The sequence below is a fragment of the Vombatus ursinus genome, unplaced genomic scaffold (genome assembly GCF_900497805.2).
Source record: "Vombatus ursinus unplaced genomic scaffold, bare-nosed wombat genome assembly UNPS02014811.1, whole genome shotgun sequence".
NCBI lineage: Eukaryota > Metazoa > Chordata > Mammalia > Diprotodontia > Vombatidae > Vombatus > Vombatus ursinus.
The window spans coordinates 17142-37780 of record NW_020954589.1 but is presented as its reverse complement, the minus strand read 5'-3'; the positions used below and the strand labels follow the sequence as shown (position 1 = coordinate 37780).

The 20639-nt window shown below is 36.0% G+C and overlaps 1 protein-coding gene across 1 annotated transcript in view; it reads right to left on the bottom strand.

The window, feature by feature from the left end:
* LOC114053396 (dynein heavy chain 8, axonemal) overlaps positions 1 to 20639 on the bottom strand; it is a gene marked incomplete at its 5' end in the record, with an annotated part of 217447 nt that overhangs the window by 187170 nt on the left and 9638 nt on the right. The window contains 14 exons of the mRNA XM_027876403.1: positions 462 to 675; positions 1618 to 1740; positions 2122 to 2256; positions 3802 to 3944; positions 4483 to 4720; positions 8156 to 8296; positions 8390 to 8631; positions 8995 to 9241; positions 10674 to 10835; positions 13022 to 13156; positions 13607 to 13714; positions 14498 to 14584; positions 16811 to 16998; positions 18016 to 18194. Of these exons, the coding sequence (XP_027732204.1) occupies positions 462 to 675; positions 1618 to 1740; positions 2122 to 2256; positions 3802 to 3944; positions 4483 to 4720; positions 8156 to 8296; positions 8390 to 8631; positions 8995 to 9241; positions 10674 to 10835; positions 13022 to 13156; positions 13607 to 13714; positions 14498 to 14584; positions 16811 to 16998; positions 18016 to 18194 (2342 nt within the window). The remainder of the gene's footprint in view (positions 1 to 461; positions 676 to 1617; positions 1741 to 2121; positions 2257 to 3801; positions 3945 to 4482; positions 4721 to 8155; positions 8297 to 8389; positions 8632 to 8994; positions 9242 to 10673; positions 10836 to 13021; positions 13157 to 13606; positions 13715 to 14497; positions 14585 to 16810; positions 16999 to 18015; positions 18195 to 20639) is intronic.

The window sequence follows — 20639 nt, the reverse complement described above, 5'->3', positions numbered from 1 at the left end:
GAACCAAATAACACTCAAATAACATGGTAGCTATGAGCAAGGAAAGCAGAAGTTGGAGGGTAAACCCAATTTGCAGGTTTTTTAATCCCCTGCTAGAGTGTCCTTCATTCAAAATCATCAGAGTTTTTTGATGAGTCTTCCTCACTTCAGGCCCAGCATTGTACCTACCGTGCTACCTATCTGCCCTAGTACCAACTATAAGAGCACAGTAAATAATACTCTCTAAAAACTAATTAACTAATTAGCTATTCCAATGTATTAGTTGACTAACCAATTCATATCATTGATAATCAATGGGGATAGAACATTACTAAGGTCTCATGAGCTAGAGCACTAGAAACACATCCCCAGGCCTTTCCAAACTCCAACAGGAGAGGTAGCAGCTGCTTTCTGCTTGCTAGTGGAAATTGAATTAGGGATCATATGTTACATAAACAATTTGAAAGAGAAAGAAAATATACCAAATATTTTGTCTATTGATGCATTTGATGGCAATGTGCAATTAAACACAGTAAACTGTCTTTTCAAACGTTGTGGAATATCATTTCGACCCCCTCCTGGATGTATCATTGCTGCTATTATCTGCACATCAACAATTGTAGTGAAGTCTCCAGGTTTATCCAAGCTATACATTCCTTTCATTTCCATCATCTGTCTTACAATCTCATTAGTTATCTGAAAATTTGTAAAAACAGATTTTTATATCACCTCAGGATGATGTTTAATTTAATTCCACAAGCATTAATTAAGTGCCTACTACCCAAAAGGCACCATTCTATAAACACTAAGGATTCAAAAGCAAAAGAAAAACAAAACTTGCCTTCAAGGAATTGACAAATCTACCAGAGGGACATATAGGACAAGAGTATAATGCAGGGAAAATTGAGGAGGAAGAGAGCACTTAACCAAAGAGATTTGGGAAGGTGTAACAACAGATAAGGTGGCCCCTGAATCTTAGAGGGAAACAAGCATGCTGGGAGATAGAGGAGCAAAGAATACATTTCAGGCATGAGGAACAGCTTGTGGGGATGTGTAAAATTGGTAGGTGGAGAGTCAAATTTGACAAGTTTGGTTGAAACATACTTCTGCAGGAGAATAACATCGAATAAGAATGGAAAAATAAGCTGGAGTTAAGATTCAGCAGGACTTAAATGCCAGGCTAAAGAGGTGATCAGACCTTTAGGAGGATTATTTTGACAGCCGTATGGAGGCCAATTAGGAGGCTACTACAACAGTTCCAGAGAAAGGTGACAGAGACCTAGATTAATTCTACAGTTTATAGAATTGGCACAGAAAAGCACACATTCAACCAAGAGTTCACACACAAGAGAAAAAAAAAACATTCAGTGGGTATATCTTGGCTCAAATTGACCTTTATAGCTTGGGACTTCTGAGATAGAAAGATACTAGATAGAAAGAATGTATAAGCAGTGTTCAGGACTAGAATGAAGGGCAAAGCTCTAGGAAGAAAATGACTGGAAACAGGTTACTGCAGGGTAATTGTAAGGTGTTGTCATAGAGTATTTTTAATTTGTGGGTTATTTTGGTACAGAATTTAAAAAAAACACAAAAACCCATGACTGGATTGTGTGTACATGTGTAATATTTCAGTTATACCTGGTCTCCCCATTCATTAATTACTGGCATATTAATATCATCAATAAATACAGTCATTTTTCTTCCTCCTGGTGGTCCATATGTGCTTCCCATTCGCTTATCCACATAACTTTCAATTGTTCTCTAGAGAAAAGTAAATGGTTTGTTTTAGGGTTTTTTAATTGATTTATTTTAAAAAGATTAGTATCAATTTTCATATATTATTTTAGCTTATTGAAATTCGTATATGTAGAATACATACACATATAAAGCAATTCCAAGAAAAATGCATTAACTATTAGAATATTAATCACTGACTGGGGTTAAAGTAGAAAGAGTTTCCCTGTACCTCAGGACTTAAAAATAAGTTTATTATTTTGGAGAATCAAGAAGTATACCTACTAGAGATAAAATGGAAATAGATATAAAGCCTCTTATCTACTCTAATGCAATTACTACATTAAAACATTTAAAATATTTATAACCATACCCACCTATGAATAACCTATACAATGTGGGCTTTACCTGAAACATCATTGGTTCTGTGGCAGATGAAAAGTTCAGACATTTAGATAAATGTACTTCAGGGTCATACTTTTTCATATACGCTTTAATCATAACAGTTTTCGCTGTTCCCTGTTCTCCTATGAGCAAAACTGCCTATAATGACAGAGTGAGAGATGAAGAGTATTTAAAGTTTTTGTATTTACTAGAATCCTTTGGTGGTTTCATTAACCTCTCTCCTTACCAACATAGTATACCCCTTTCAAACACTTTCTACTCTCAATATGTTTTACTTGGCCCCTGCAGACCCTCATTTTCCTCTCTATTTTCACAACCCATGGCCGATGTAACATCCCCCTTGTATATGTACCACCACAAAGATTTGCATGGATATGATGATTAGGTGCCAATGAGTGTGAGGCTAACATCTTGGCATACAATATAAGGGAGCTGTGCCAGTTATACAAACTGGCTAAAGGATAACCACGTCATACTTTTTTTATTTCTCACCAGGCAAAAAGTAGGGCTCCAATGTGGCTGAAGGTTCTCTAACAGCTCCCAAACTCTGACTCACACTACTACCAATTCCTTTTCCTTTAAGATTGTCATCCACCTAGATGTCTTCTATATACCTAGTTATTTACAAATTGTCTCCTCCATTGGAATGGGAGCTTCTTGAGGGAACATTTGTGCCTTTCTGTGTATCTCTAGAACTTAGCACAGTGCCTGGTACATGGTGAGCACTTAATGCTTACTGACTGAGTGAGTAGCTAGCTTACTTCAACAGCTTCCCACCTGTCTCTCCCCACTCCAGTTCTTCCTACTCACTGACACCCAAGTAATGGTCCTTAAACATAGATCTGACCATTGGCCACTCTAAACAATCAACTCCAGGTATTTACCTATTTATTTATTGACTATAGGATAAAATATAAACTCTTCTGTTTAGTTTTTAAAGCCTTATACTACCTGCCCCAAACTATCTTTCCAGCTTCACTAGACAGTGCTCTGCAAACCAAAACTCTTCTCTCTGTTCTTCCCACACATCTCTTTGCTCTGTGTCTTTGCACTCACTGGCCAGATACACCCTTAGACTCATTTCTCTGTTCCTTCCACCTGATAAGGAACCTCTCTTCCTTTAAGCAGCAGCTCAGGAATCCCCATCTGCGCTATCTTTGTTGATAAGGCCCAAATGATAGTGCCTTCCCTCCTAAATGACCTTTTATTTAATTAACTACATGGTATATATTTATATTTATTCATTTTTTATTTATGCTGCATCTGTGTATTGATGTCTTTGTCTCCTCCATTAGAAGTTAGCTCCTTGCAATGTGCACAGTTCCTAGCATATAGTAAGTGCTTAATAAATGCCTCTTAACTGACTGACTTTTTAAGATGGATTGTTTCATTCTCTCTACTTGTAACCCCAGCACTTCATATCAACCTGGAACACAGTTAACCCTTAACAAATAATTGATTGATTAACATAGTAAACATGTATCTATGTATACATACATGTGGATGTAAATGTGGGGGAACAATCCATGTGTTTGTGTGAACTCATTTATGTAGGAAGATGTTTTGTGTGACTGTCTATGTTTGCAACTGTGCATAGGTTCGTACCTGAGTTTTCTCTGCTCTTTAGAAGGGGCAAGTACCTATGTAGTTTGCAATTAACTAAGAAAACACATATAGACTTACTTTGTGTTGTTTTGCTATTGTATCTATCAAAAAATTGCTTCTAACATTGTCAACGTTCGGAACCAAAATTGATGAATATTCTGGAATACTGTCAGTTGGATAAATATATGGTTCAACTTTTTTGTTCCAATGTTCCCAGTCACCTATAAAAATGTAGATAATTTTGGCTGTAAAACCATACCTATAGCAGGTTAATTAGAATAAAAGCATAAAATTAAAAACACTTGTCAAAATATGTATAAATATAAGAAAAATCAAACGTCTCACCTAATCACATTGTTCCTAATAGATTATAAACTCTCTTAAAACAAAAGCCATGTCTTAATCATATGTATCTCATCCAGTATCTAAAATAGAACTTTATACATAGTAGACACTAAATAAATATTTGACTGAATAGTACTTCGTGCTTGTTGCTTGAATTATTTAATAATATTTTAAAATAATTTAAAAAATAAGTCTGTGAAGAAATCTTCCTATGAAACCCTGACCTAAGGTAAGAGAATAAACATCTAAAGAGATGAAGGTAATGTTAATTGACATTGAAGCCTGAAAAATGGGAAATATTCACCACTATGAATAGAAATCACAAATATAAATAAGAGCAAGTAAATTTTTTAAATTCCCAGCGAAGTTTTATGTTTGTGAATGCTCAAGAAATGATTGTTATTGGTAACTTACCATAATCAGTGACAAAAAACTCATACATTGTGTGATTACTTTCTTCTGGAATGTCTGGCAAATCTATTTTACTTTGATGACTTCTCAAAAAGTATTCAAGCTTTTCTCTGCTATCCAACTCCAGAAGGGCTCCTAAACTCCACATAATGCCAAATACAAATAATTTCTGAATATGCTCATTAGAAGCAACACCACCTTCTTCCTTGGAAGGAATTAAACCCTCCAGAAGATTGAGGGACTGGAAATGAAAGAGAAGAAAGAAAGATGATATTCGGTGTGTTTATCCTAGGTATTACTAGAGCAGCAGAATCTGAAAGGGGGCATAATTTAAGAAAATTAAAATTATAAACCTAATAACTATTATCTAAAACAAATGTAAAAAATAAGGAGTAAAATCTTATGTAAAATCCATAGCATCTAATCAAGAGAAATGAAATTTTAACAAACATACAAGAAATGATTCTGTTTTATGTCCCTTTTCATGTTTGTCTGAACTTTTGCTGCCTTTGGTTTTATTTTCAATTTTTCTTTATACAAAGGAAATGTAAATTATGAAAAAAATTAAAGTTCCATAAATCATATTTTTATTTATTTCCAATATTTTATACTATCAGATATATAATATGGGATAGACTTTTATACTATGATGATAATATAAATTCATAAATCCTGAGTTTTTTAAACAAAAATACCTGAAAATCATCTCTTTATATGCTAAGATGTAAGTTGACAGCTGTGTAATTTCCAAGTCAGTGCTAAACTCCAGTCTAAATTCAATGTTTATCTTATTATCTATCATTTTCTTCTTTCTCATATCTTTAACCTAGTCCTACTATGTTCAAGGCTAGGTATTAGGGATACAAAGACAAAAATGAAGCATTACCTAACTTCAAGGAGTTTATACTCTAGTGGAAGAATATATGAACTCAGATGAATATGATTCAAGATAATTTGAGGAAGGAGAGATCACTAGCAACTGGGTGGATCAAGGATGCTTTCACTGGATCAGGTAGCACCTAAGGTTAGCCTTGAAGGCAATGAAGGATTCTGACAGAGGGACATGAGGATTACTTTCATGCCAAGTGTGGCGTGCTTGAGCTAAAGAATGGAGGTGGAAGAGAAGATGCCAACTTCACATAGAAGGTAAATTGCATAAAAAAGAGCAGTCTCTGAAATGATACTGGTTGGGGTTAGATTGTTGAGTACATTAAATTCCAGGCTAAGGAGTTTACATTTTACTCTCTAAGAATAAAAAGCTGCTGAAAGATTTTTAAGATTTTTAAGTCTCATGGTAAGACCTGTGCTTAGAAAAATTATTCTGGCAGCTATGTAGAGGATGTATTGGAAATGGAAGAAACAGAATGTAGGAAGCCCAATTAAGAGGCTATTACTGTAATTGAAGTAATATGATATGAAGGCAGGTCCTCTTTCACAGCCAGCCTTCAAACCTATGTCCTGTGCTCTCAAGCAGAAAAATCTTTCCACTGTATCATGAAGTTAAGATACCATTGACAATCCTTCCTTACCATTCCTTTCCACTGCTACCATCCTCATTCAACATCTCATTACCTCTCTTCTAGGCTATCTTGGAATAGATATCTAAGCATACAGTGTCTTCAGCTCTCCAAGTCAGATTAATTTTCCTAATGCAAGAGATATCATGGAGGTTGAATCAAGAGGACTTGACATTTAGCTGGATATAGGGAGAAAGGAAGAAATCAAGGATGACTCCCAAGTCACAAGCCTGGATGACTGGAAGAATGATAGTGTCCTCAACAGAAATAAAGAAATTTGGAAGAAGGCAAGGTTTAGAGAGAAAGATGATAAGTTCTGTTTTAGGTGTGTTGAGTTTGATGTGCTAAGGGTTCATTCAGGTAGAGTTGTCCAGTAGCAATTAATAACATGCAACTGAAGTTCAGGAAAGAAATAAGGACCATATATCTAGAAACGGGAGTGTATCAGTGTATCAGATAACTGATCCATGGGATATGGTGATATCTCTAAGGGAAATATATATATTATATATATATATATACACATACATACATACATACATATATGAGAGAGAGGAGAAGAAGGAGAAAAAGAAGAAGTACAAGAACCAGAACAAGAAAGACAAGAACAAGAAGAACAAGAATAGGAGAATGACAATGGCCAAGGGCAGAGCCCAGGAAACTAGGTAATCAATTGGCAGAAATTGTTTGATGTATTCTTCCTATATTTTCCCATAAAGAATACTAATAATGAATAATTAGACAAATAGAAGGAGCACCAAGAGTAAGTAATATTATATTAGCCAAAAGAGAAAAGGGAGAGGGTATCCAGTAGGAAGGTGTAGTTGATAGTACCAAAAACTTTAGAGAGCTTGAGAATAAGAACTGAGAAAAAGGCCATCATAAGATTATAGATTCAAAGGTGGAAGAGACACAGATGTCAGCTATTCCAACTCCTCTTCATTTTACAGATGAGGAAACTGAAGCCCAGGGAGACTGAGCAATTTGCCCAAAGTGATACGCGACATAAGTGGCAAAACCAGGATTCAAACCCGGGTCCTATGATGCCAAGTCTGGTGATCTTTCCATTGCATCATGAAGTTAAGATGCTACTGGCAACTTCTGAGTAAGATATTTAAGTAGAGCAGGAGATTGAAAGCCCATTTCCCAGGGGTTGAGAAATGAATGGATATAAAAAAAGAGGAGGCAACAAGTTTAGACTACTCTTCCTATGATCTCTGACTTCTTACCCATCATTCCAGACATCTAGTCAATAAGGCACCAAGTTCTGCCAATTCTACCTCCTCAATAGTTACTATATCCCCTCCTTACCCTTCCTTTCCACTGCAGCCATGCTCCCATTCAAGTTCTCCCAGGTTACTGCAAGAGCCATCCTCTGTCAGATCACTTCACTACAAGTTTATATCACTTCACTACTCAAGAACCTTTAGAGCCTCATGTCTGCCTACACCAGGAAAACACAACTGCTCCATCAGCCACCACCATATGGGGGGAGAGTAACCTCAAATTTCCTTTACTTTTTATTTATTCTCTTTATATTTATTCTTTATATTTTTATTTATATGACTCATCTTTCCCTTAGAATTGTTTCTTGAAAAGAGAAATTGTTTTCATTCACTGAATTTATATTCCCAGAACCTAGCCCAGTTCCTAGAACATAATAGACAATCAACAAATAAATGTTGATTGATTGGTTTCCATTTCGCTGAAAACAGATAATAGCAAATAGAGATCAAATGACTACAAGATTTAGAGTTATAAGGAACCTTAAAGATCATCTACCAAGGTTCTTATTTTACAGATGAGAAAACTGAAGCCCTGGAAGGGGGAATGTCTCCCTCAAACTCACAGCACAGATAGCAAATAACAGCTGGGATGTGAACTCAGGTCCTCTGACTTCAAATCCATTAAACTTTCTATTACAGTGCATATTTTCTTCACTATACCAGGTTGCTGTTGGTGACAATGACAGTATGGAGTCTCTGACAATCCTGTCTTTTGGCCTTCTAGCATATGATTTAACAAAATCATATTAAAATGTTTCTACCCTCAGCTAAAATCATGGGCTGAAATAATGTTCAATTTGCTAAAAATTATAAGTAATGTTATAAAAAATGATCTTGCAATCTAAATAACCCAAGTATCTACAAATGTTCTACCTGCGTAATATAGTTACACTCTAAGAGCTGCATTTTCGGATTAAGATTTAGGGTCATATATGTATATGCATCTTCAAACACTTTGTCATACATCTCAAGTATTACAGTAGATTCCTGTGGACTGCGCTTTTTAAGCCATGCCTGTAACAGAGAAATTGAAGATCTCTTTAATGAGAAAGCCATCTCTCCCCTCCCCAAACCCTGAGAACACATTTATATATCTGTCATCCGCACCTGTAATATTGCCCTCCAAGAAAGAGCAGAACTGCTGATGTAGACCATACCCATCCTAGAAACAGTGGCAGGAGAGGCATTCTCAATGTTGTGTACTTCGAATAACAGTTTACAGCTAGGAGCCATGGGAATTCGATCCCCATTGGCTAATGTGAGAGTTTTATTGTCATCCAACACAGAATTTAAGTTCTCAATCCAAATGGCATCGACAGGCCCATCTAAAACCAGGAAGATATTTTCTCCTGCAAATAAAGTAGAAAAATACTGTTTTTACAATACTTCATTGAAGTATTCATTGGATACTTGCCCTGTACTATTAATGAGTTGGTAGAAAAATGAACATAAAACATCATCATAATGCTAAGGCTAGTATGGGCCAGGGAGGTGGTGCAGTGGATACAGCCACTTAGAGCCAGGAAGATATGAGTTCAAATCCAGCCTCAGACTGTCTGACCCTGGGCAAATCACTTAACTCCTGTTTGCCTCAGTTCCTCAACTATAAAATGGGGCCACTCTAGTACCTTTGCCAAGAAAACCCCATGGACACATAGAGTCAGACATGGCTGAACAAATGAACGACAACAATAACAACAAGGCTAGTATACCCTTTTTAGCTTTTAAGGTTTTTCTCCATAAAGTAGAAAAAATTCCATCTGTCCAGTCATTAGTTGTTGTGTCCAGTCTGCCAAACATCTGGGGAGCTGTAATAGCTTTTGGATTCATACGCATCTCTCTGTGAGGACGTCCACACTCTGTCATTGCCTTCATCAGAATTGTTATAACAGTGGTCTTTCCAGAACCACTGGGTCCAAGGGTCATCAATCCATGACGTACTAGAGATGTCTCATACAACTATCAGATTGAACAATAAATTGAAGAGAATAAAAGCTTATTAGTCATTTGTCACCTAATATAGGGTTGTTCATAAATTCAGGCAAAAATGGTCAGCAGAGGTATTGGGCCATGGTTAATATTTAAATTGAGGTCATCATTTCAGGAGTTCCACTGTTAAAACTTTAATAATGACAACTCACATTTCTGTAGAGTTTTTTTGGCTTTACATCAACTCTGCTAAGTAAGTAATGCATATTTTATTATCTCTGTTTTATAGATAAAGAAAGTGAGGTCATAATGACTTGCCCAGGATCACTGAGATACTGAATTTCAGAGTCAAAAGACTGTACATAGATCCATGATCTGTACATGGAGCATTCTACCAGGTCACCTCCTTTTTTTTTTTTTTGATTTCTTGGTATTTTATTTTTTCCCAATTACAAGTATAAATAATTTTAATGTATGTTTTTAAAACTTTGAATTCCAAATTCTCTCCCTTCATCCCACCCAACCCCCTCACTGAGAAGACAAGCAATTCGATATAGGTTATACACGTGTGGTCATGTAAAACATATTTCCATATTAGTCATACTTTGTGAAAGAAAACATAGACCAAAAAAACCCTCAAGAAAAATAAAGAAAATAAAAAATAAAGTATGTTTCAATCTGTATTCAGATACCATGAGTTCTTTTTCTGGGGATGGAAAGCATTTTTCATCATAAGTCCTTCCCAGTTGTCTTGGATCACTGGTGTTGCTGGGAATAGTTAAGTCATTCACAGATGATTATCTTATAATATTGCTGTTACTTTGTAGTCAGTACATTTCACTTTGCATCAGCTCATGTAAGTCTTTCTAGGTTTTTCTGAGAGCATCCTGCTCGACATTTCTTATGGCACAAGAGTATTCCATGACAATCACTTAGCAAAATTTGTTTAGCCATTCCCCAATTGATGGGTATCCCCCAAATTTCTAACTCCCTGCCACCAGAAAAGAGTAGCTATAAATATTTCCAAACATATAGGTTCTTTTTCCCTTTGTTTTTTTTTTTTTAATCTCTTTTTGGATACAGACCAAGTAATGATACTGCTAGGTCAAAGAGTATGGTTCATGGTTCTATGGCCTTTTGGTAGGCCACCTCCTTTGCTTTAAGACAATGAGGCTAACAAAATGCAGGGTGAATTTAAAAATCATATGTGGATTGTTTTGGAGGGGGGGTTTCCCTTTAATGGAAAGTAGACATGGCAATTGGGAACTAGTGTTGGGAGTCTACATTCAATTCAGAATGTCCTATCTGACTCTCAACTTATTGATAATTATTTAGATATATTAGTATTTCTAAACTGAGAATTGGGATTTATCAAATAAGCAACATGAATTTCAGGTGAATCTTCACATTTTTCGGCACAAACCCAAATTTCTATACCCACAATAGATTCAAAATTCCTCACCTGTACAAGTTTAAGATTCCAGGGTGGGTGGTTAATTAACCCTTCTTCTTCAACCTGATTACTTACTGCATGTTGCAGTTCCACATAGGTACTGCTATCTAGTTGCAATCCTGGAAACAGGTCATTGATTAAACTGAGGAAAAGGGGCTCATCTTCATCAATCTGAAAAACCATGAATTAAAATCAATTCATTAAAAAAGTACTTATTGAGCAACTAATAAGAGCATATTATCACCTCCCTTCTGAACAACTATTCTCCTAAAAGATCTTCATGTATACAGGGTGTCTCAAAAGTCTCAGTGCAGCTTTGAGCTTTAATAGCTTAATTCTACACTTAATTTCTGCAGATAAAGCTTTTGGGACATCCTGGATATATATATGTATACATATGTGTGTGTGTATGTATATGTGTATGTGTATGTGTATATATGTATACATATGTATATGTATATATATGTATATGTATATATACAGTAACAAAAAAAAGATATCTGCAGCAGCAGCAGAATACCATACTAGTTTCACGATTTTGGGAAATGCCAGCAATGTTAAATGTGTCTTAAATATGTAAACTGATTACAACAGGGGGTCAAAGTGGAAACACTCATTTATTTCTGCCCCCACTTTTAGTATGTCGAGCATACCTCTCTATTGTGCTAAACATAGGGCCCCATAAGGACTATTCTTCCAGAGGCAACCTATATATCTTTAATTCCCCTAAATCCATCTAATTATCTCAGGGTATGGCTATCCTCTCTCTGTTCTCATTATCATATAATAATATCTCTATGATAAAATCAAATTAGGTATTTAATTCAAAATTATTACAAAATTTCAAAAGTAACTCAAGCTTTGATCCACACTTGTCTTTCCCAATTGGGTAGAATGGGCCAAGTTAGCTATTTTCATGCCGCATCTCCTATATAATTCAGAGCTTTTGCCAATTTCCTTATTGAACAGTTTTTTTTTCCACAATGGAGAAAAGCTCAAATGGGGTCCCAAAAAGTCAGACACAACTGAAACGACTTAACATCACCATTATAGTATATTTGTCTTCTACCGGAGGTCAGCTCTTAAGGTACTCTTTTTCCACCTTCAGATTTCTCTTTCAGTCTCTCTTCTCCAGTGGCAGGAAGTAGCTAAGTAGCTACTCTGATCACTATTGGACCTCTGATTCCCAAGCTAACAATTAAGCTTAAAAAGTCTTTCCAGTCATTCACTTAAATCAAGTAATACAGGGGAAGCTCCGTCTTCGGTCTCTGTGTTTCATTGGTCATCTCTTTAAGCTTTTGCGAAGCAAGGCAACTACTGCTATGATAGAACCAAGGATTCCCTCACATAAGCCCTACTTGGAGGACAGTGCATAAACTCTAACCTCAAGTAAGACAATAATGATGTTACCTTAGCCACAGTAAAGTAAACAGCCCTATTGAATATTTTTAAGGCTGCTTGACCTGAGGATCCACCCCCTTTGCCTGGAAAAGGAGCAGAATGGAGTGATCTGTTGAGATTACAGTTATCCTTTCACATTGTGTCTTTCCCCATCTCAGTTTCTATATATTGCCATCAGCATAAGAAATTAAATGGGGATTTGTGGAGAATGTTGTAGAAGCTGCAGATACATGCAAAGGCCAGCAAATGACACAGAAAAGTTTAGAAACTCAGAAATGCATAAAATGTATATATAGTATTATATAATATCAACATATTTTATCTTTTAATACTATAATAATTTAACATTTCTTCTCTGGTATGGAGTGCCAAAAAATTTTACATGAATTTTCCAGATTGCAATGGCACCATGCCCCCTAACCCTCATAATGTGGAAGGGATAACTGTAATAATTTCTCTTTCAGGAAGCAGCTAGGTGGAGCAGTGGATGGAGTGCTGGGACTGAAGTCAGAAAGACCTGAGTTCAAATTCATCCTCATACACAAGCCATGTGACTTTGGACACTTAACCTCTCTGCCTGTCTCAGTTTCCTTATCTGTAAAATGAAATAATATTTGTAAAGTGCTTAGTCCAGTGGTACATAGTAGGTGATTAATAAATGCATGTTTCCTTTCTTCCTTCTTTTTCTTTCCTCCTTCTCTCGTTCCCTTCTTTCCTCATTTCCTTCCTTCAATAGCTGGCTGCTCTAAAGGACCTTCCATTGGCATAGCATTTCCCATAACATAGATAAGCTCTGAGCAATGTGCTCTCAAATTGGTGGAGGACTGATCTGCCCCTCTCACTTTGTGACTGTTGCTGCTCTTTCCCTGTTGTACTAACATCCCATCCCACTGCAAAGTTTCAATCTGAACACTATCTTGGAAACAGAAAAGAAGTCAAAGAAGAAAGATGCTTACCAACTTAGAGAGGTTCATATCTCTTAGGCCTCTCATAACAGTGCTTGGCTCACTGTCTTCTGGTCTGGCTCTTTTTTGAGCCCCAAGAGTCCTCAACACTGACAAGATATTTCTTAGACCAAAGTCATAGTGAACCTAAAAGAAAAAAGGCAGAAAAAAAAGATTACTTAATTGCAATTCCATAAATCCAAGTTCTTTAATTTAAATTGTAGTTAGTGGTTCTGGATTGACTAAGTCACAGTATACAATTTAGCACAAACTTATTTTTCTTTCCCTTAGACCAAAAGGCTTCTCTACACCTGGAAGAAAAGGAGATAGAAAAGGGAAATTTGAGACCTCTGAAAAATTCTGCAATTCCATATACACCTACTTAGCCACATTTGGAATCTGTCATACGAGATATCAGGGCAAGTATTAATACTAGGAACAAATGATAAGTTTAAAGAATCATTTTAAATATCTTTAAAAATTGAATTACAAATACTTTTGAGTAGAGAAAACTACTAGGCAAGCAGTAAGTCAACAAGAAAAAAGGTAAATTAAAACCATCTTCAATTGTTTGAAAAAGTGTGTTCACAAAATTACCTGTTTTGTAAGCTGCTCCTCGCAAAGCTTGTAAAGAACAAAGAATTTCTGAGCTAAGATGACATTTTCAAGAAACCCACAGCTTGCAAGCTTCACTCTCATAATTATCTGAAATTCAATATATTGAGCTCCATCAGTTTAGCTAAATAAAATAATTAACATTTATACAGCACTTACTACGTGCCAAACACTGTGCTAAGTACTTTTTACAAATATTATCTCATTTGATCTTCACAACAACCCTGAAAGGTATCCCCATTTTAAGGATGAGGAAACTGAGGCAGACAGAGCTTAGACTTGCTCAGCGTCACACAACTAGTAAGTGTCTGAAGTTAGATTTGAACTATGTCTTCCTGGCTCTAGGCCCAGCTCTTCACCTACTGCATCTAGCTGCCTCTGAAATAAATAATATCATAGCTAACTATAACAATAATAACCATGACCGAATGGAGTACTTTAAGATTTTTCAAAGCATATTCTATGCATATTTCATTTGATTCTCATGAGGATAAGTGACTGACTCCTGGTGATACAGTCAATCTTCCTCTTAGAGGCAGCATTATAACGGGTTTCTTCTGACTCCTGGTCCAAGAAAACAAATAATCTCCTGGTTTTAAAAAAGTTTTACTGTTGAATGTCATTTTTGGACCACCGTCATTTCCACCTAAACCTTCCCCCTCCCAATCAATCAAAAGAAAAACACTCTAGCAAAACCAACCAATACAATAACCAGTTCTAACAGAGCTTTCATTTCTGTACAGACATTACATATCTGTAGTCCCTATCTCTCGAACAAGAAGAGAGAGATAAGTTTGATGATTACTTCTCTAAGATCAGGACTGTTCACTATAACTTACTGAAACCTCACGCATCTTAAATAAAAATGAGTACCTGTCTGTCAGGTACCATCATAGCAACTGTTCGAAACTGAATTTTTAAGTTTTCCGGTAGCTCTTGGCGTCCAGCATATCCAGGGTTCTAAAAGGAAATTATTACTTTATAAAATATTACTTCATAATATCTACTTTAGCTTTTTTCTGTTCAATAAATAAAAACTATAATATATTTTAAATGTTTAGTTAAGCTTTGAAATTAGTTTTTTCTTCAAATCTACATTAGATTGATAAAAATTGTTCTGATCTCCCAAAATCTGCATTAGACCCATCCATTTAATTTATAAATGCCCCATAATTCCTTTTTATATTTACTACTCTATGTTAAGAGACCCATACTATGTATAGCAAACAACATCAAGCTGTATCTCCACTGACAAAGTGCAATGGAGAGCTGATGAAATGATCTGGATATTTCTGGCCCCCAAACCTATGCTTGAAGCAAAAGAAAATCAAATTGCTTAACCTTCCATAGGACTTTAATAGTGCAATCATGGTTAAAAAGTTCTTTTACTGACGAGTAAGAAAGTTATCCAACCGGGAAGGAAGGAAGTTTAAAACATAATGAGGAAGGAGTACAAGGTAGAATGAAAAGGAAACAGCAAGAATGTAATGGAATGTACTATACTGTACTGTACTGTAATGTAAAAGGGATATAAGATGCTTTTTTTCCAGGTATCTTTATCACAGGAGACTGCTTCTTGGATTGAGCTACAGAAGCAATGAAAAAAATTACTATGTGACCCTGGGCAAGTCACTTAACCCCAACTGCCTAAAAAAAAAAAAAAGAAAAAAAGAAAAAGAAATAAAAAGAAAAATTAAAAAAAAAGAAAAAATTAAAGGCATAAACTAGATGTGGACAAATTCCAAGGCACCTCTATTGAATCAATCAAGCACACAAAAGTATAAACTAGGTTTCATTTAACAAAAGCATACTTCCACACTGGGAATGACTTGTGGTGGCTGGAAGGAATCATTTATACCCTGTGGGGCTCAGATAAAATAATCAACCAATTTGAATATGGTATTCCAAGGGCAGGCCAGCCTAGGGCTGAATCAGCTCCACGCAAGACCCTGAGAGTGAGGTGGCTGAAAGGAGGAAGGAGTCACCTCACTCCCTGCCCTGATCTGAACAAAGGAAAAGCTTATGATTTTGAAAACATTAGAATATTTGTATTTCCTCATTGCTGTTGGTAGCAGCATCTCCAGAACATCTGTTGGGGGAGAGGTGGCAGCATCTGCACTGGGAGCTAAGGGACACACCAAAGACAAACTAGACCAGCTGATGACAGGGAGTTTCAGAACTCTATAGCAAATAGCTCCCCACACCATAGGGGAACTTAATGAAAACTCCAGGAAGACAGAAAATGACTTTCAAACAATAAGTCACACGTGTTACTCCTTTGCTCCATGTGCTTTTGAGCCCACTTTTTCCCATTAATGGAAGAGTGTGTGACAGACTAATTTTTTTTGAGGGAGGGATGTTTTGTATCACTTGCTTTAATATATCATCTCCATAAATGCTTCTTTCAAAAGCTAATTAACACTGGCTGGCTAATTGGTAATCAAGGCATCCTTAATTTTTTGGCCTGAAGAGATCTGTTTCTCCTTGTTCTCTCTGGAAACAAAACCATTTCCATCTCCCTAATCTTCAGATGCTCTTCTCTAGACCTTCTTTGGTCTTGCTATGTCTTTCTTAAAATACAAAAGCAACCAGAACAGAGTGATTTCATACAGAAACAGAACACACACCAGGAACATCATAAGCTTTGTACAATGAGAAGACAATGTTTTAGTTTTGTTTTAGGTATTTTCCTAATGTATGTTCAGCATTTTTATTAGTTCCACACTTTCTAGGTTAACAGTTAATACTCAGAGGCAATAATCTTCTCAGTGTGATTTAAATTGAATTCACTTTATAGTTGCCTACACTAATAAATATTTGCCACTTTTCTGTTCAATCATATAATCAACTGAAATCTTCCCTGAAATTCTTCCCTTTCAGCTGGTGATCAAACTAACAAATGAATAGTGTCATTTGCAATTGAGAGAATTCACTTATCCAATTAATTTAACTAAATTAAGTGTTCAATGAGACTATTTGGTATGGTTTTTGTTACAAGATCTTATCAAGGACTATTTAAATATTTAAATCAATATGTTTGGTCATATTGAAGGAGAAAGCAAAATTAACTACCTAAGGCAGAACAAACACGAGATGAAAGCTCACAGATTCTCAAAAGACTAAGATTTTCCCCACTTTCAAGGGTCTTAACATTTGATTCATCAAATCATAACCATAATTTCTTACCATTGTTAAAAAGATTCCAAATTCTGGATTTAAATCAACACAATCACCATCAGAAAAAATAAACTGTTTTTTCCTCTCTTTTCTTGCTGTCAAAACAATGTAAATCTGTTGAGCAGCCACTGATAATACAGGCAACTCAATTCTGTTAAATTCATCAAAGCATCCCCAGGAACCAGACTGTGCTAGACCTAGAGTGGAAAACATTAATTTAAAATTTTTTACTGAAGTAACTTCCAACTTAACATAAATAATCTTGTACACTGCCTTCTAGATGCTAATCATTTTCAAGTGTGCCCACAAGCTATTGTTTTGGAGAACATAAATTTATCATATCTATCAACATATACACGTGTGTATATGTGTGTGTGTGTGTGTGTGTGTGTGTGTGTGTGTGTGTTCAGAGCCTCCTGTGCGCCAGGCACTTTTACACACTATAGCTAGGCAGCTAGCTTAGTTAGCCCGGAGGCAGGGGAAAGTAATGGAGGCAAGAGAGCTGCAACATGTCACTGGTGAAATGTTCAAAAAGGATTGACTTTAATGTTGTCAATGGATTTAACTTGTTCAGGCAGCTTTTGTGCCTTAAGTGTCTTGGATTATTTTGCTGTCAGACCTAAGGGAGATTCCCAAGTAGGATTTCTCTGAAGAGAAATGTCCTGAATATGGGCATGTCTCTGTGTCTCTTCTCTGATTTGTCAATGAGCAGAAAAGTAGCTTGCAGTAATATAGATAGATCAGCATATCCCCTCCATAAATCATTACTGTCCCGGGTGATAATAGCAGGTCAGTTTTCCAGTTAAGGGCCTAGTCTGTGAGAAAAACTTTCAGAGATCTCCCCCAATGTTACTTCTGATATGGTTCTTGTTCAAAAACTGTTTCCTTGTCCTAAAGGTGTTTTTGAGAGTCCAGACATAACAACTATAGAATCGACACTGGTCAAGCACTTATCTTGCTTAACAATGTTTATAACAACAGTATCAACAACATTAATGTTAGAAGTGCAGGAGAATGATGTTTGTTTGCCGTTTTCATTTGTAACAGTAATTATCTTTGCAATAAAACAAGATTCCAAACACGGCAAAAAAACCAAAACAAAACAAAAACAAAACACAAATGAACTCAACAAGTAATAACTCAACATCTAACATTTTTCACATCGATGTGAAAAAGGGACCTAATAAAATTGTCCCATACTCCTCACCACTTACCTTTAAAAATCCGTCCTAAGCCTCTGAAATCCATTTGATCTGAACAATTAAAAACCACCACATATTTTCCCAAGCATCGCCCCATGTCTTTTGTTGTTTCTGTTTTGCCAGTTCCTGCTGGTCCTGCTGGTGCTCCTCCCATGTTCATCCCCAAAGCCTGAGCTAATGTGATATAGCACCTGCAAATATTAATTTAGAAAATATGTGTACTATGAATATGCTGTTACAAGTCTTACACTAATGTCCCTGTAAAATTCCACCCTGGCTGTAATGGGCATAGTAAACTGTAATAAATGTGTAGCATACATAAAAAAGAAAGGAATACCTTTAAGAATGTGCTTTTCACTAGGATTAGGTTTAGATTCAAAAAGTCACCTAGTCTAATTCTCTAAACAAAGTTTTAGGTCACCTCTTATCTGTATTGTTATAGTTATTTTTAAAAATCAAGGAAGGAGGGAGTACTACGACATTCACTAATGAGGAAATGATAATGTAAAGAACAACATCTACATATTGAAATGGTTGATTAAATGTCATGTATTCTTTTTAAAATATTTTATTTCCCCCAATTACATGCAAAAACAATTTTAACATTGTTTTTAAATGTTTTGAGTTCCAAATTCTATCCCACTCCATCCTCCCCTGTCCCAAGACAGTAAGCAATCTGATATAGGTTAAACATGTGCAATCATATAAAACATTTTCATATTAGCCATTTTGTGCAAGAAGACTTGAAAAAGAAAGAGAAAGAAAGAAAGAGAAAGAAAAAAAGAAAGTAAGGAAGAAAGGAAGAAGTATACTTCAGCCTGTATTCAGACAATATCAGTTCTTTCTCTGGAGACAGATAGCTTTATTCATCACGAGCCCTTTGGGATTGTCTTGGATCACTGTACTGCTAAGAATAGCTAAGTCATTCACAATTCTTCACTGTACAATATTGTTGTTACTGTGTACAATGTTTTCCTGGTTCTGCTCACTTCACTTTGTATCAGTTCATGTATCTTTCCAGATTTTTCTGAAATCATCTTGCTTGTCATTTCTTATAGCACAATAATATGCTATTACAATCATATACCATGACTTCTTTGGCCATTTCCCAACTGATGGGCATCCTTTTAATTTTCAATTCTTAGCTACCACAAATACAGTTGCTATAAATATTTCTGTACAGGTAGGTCCTTTTCCCTTTTTATTGATCAAATCTTTGGAACATAACCTAGCAGTGGTATTGCTGGATCAAAGGGTATGCACAATTTATTAAATGTCATATATTAAGAAAGTTACCAGACTGTGAAGCTGGTGAATCTTATTCATTAAGTGTCAATTTTAGGGGATCAGTTTAGGGGGAAAAGATTGAAGGAATCAGAAGGAATATTGGCATGGCCAGAGTGGAGAAAACCACCTGAAAGTGACTGTACAAAATTTACCTTAAAGCTGAAAATATAAAAATGCTTCAGGGCCAAATTTAGTAAGTAAAAATCACTAGTATTGAATAGAAACAGAAAGAGGAGACAGATACCGAAAAAATGGGAAAAAAGAGGAAAAAAATGGAGATGGGACAGAAACAAAGCATAATTTCTTTGTTGGAATTACCGGGAAGATCCCCTCTCCCTGTTCTTCCCATATGGTGAAGATTAAGCATTATCCTAACCAATTTGAACAGTAACACTGTGGGGATAGGAAAATGAGAAACAACATTAGTAGTGAGAGCAGGAGGGAAAAGGTGAGGGAGTGATGGTAGAGTTAAAGTAAAGAGAGAAAAAGAAATAAGAAGAGAGAGACAGAAAGGAAGGACAGAGAAAGAGGGGAAGAGAAAGGAGGGAATAAAGGAAAGATAGAAAGGAAGAAAGATATAAAAGAAAGACAATTTATCTGAAACAAACCAGGACTGGGCAATCAGACAACGCTCTGAACTGCCACCATCATCCCTTGTCGTGACTCCCCTGCCCTGTCCCCCAAACAAAAGAACCAACCAACTAAACTTTGTTTTAGGTAAACTGTCTTTTCTTTCTTACTTCTTTCCTTCCCGCCTTCCTTCTTTCCTTCCTATTTTTTCTCTCTCTCTCTCCCCCTTCCTCTTCCTCTCTTTATCTTTCCTTTCTGAGTCTTTAATTGGTCCTTATAAGGCAGGACCTCCAATACTATCACTTTCCTGGTTGCCCTCACATGGACACACTACCGTATCTCAAGGTCTTTCCTAAAATATGATGCTTAGGTTTGAACATAGTACTCCAGAAGTGGTCTGACAGGGCATAGTATAGAGTGGTACTACAAGCTCCCATGATCTAGACACCACACTTTCTATTAAGGCAGTCCAAGATTTCATTAATTTTTTGGATGTAATATCGTATTTTTCAAAATTTTATCGAGCTTGCTGTCCACTAAACCATCCAAATAGTTTTTCATATGAACTGTAGTCAGTCACTCCCTATCCAATACTAGTAGGGTTTGTCTTTTAATCCAAGTTTAGAATTTTACATTTATCTGTGTTAAATTTAATCCTTTTAGATTGCTGTTTTAATCTATTAAAGTCCTAATTCTTTCATTTAAAATATCAACTCTGCCTCCCTGCTTCATATCTACTTCAAATTTTATAAGCACGCTATCTATGGCTTTTCCCAATT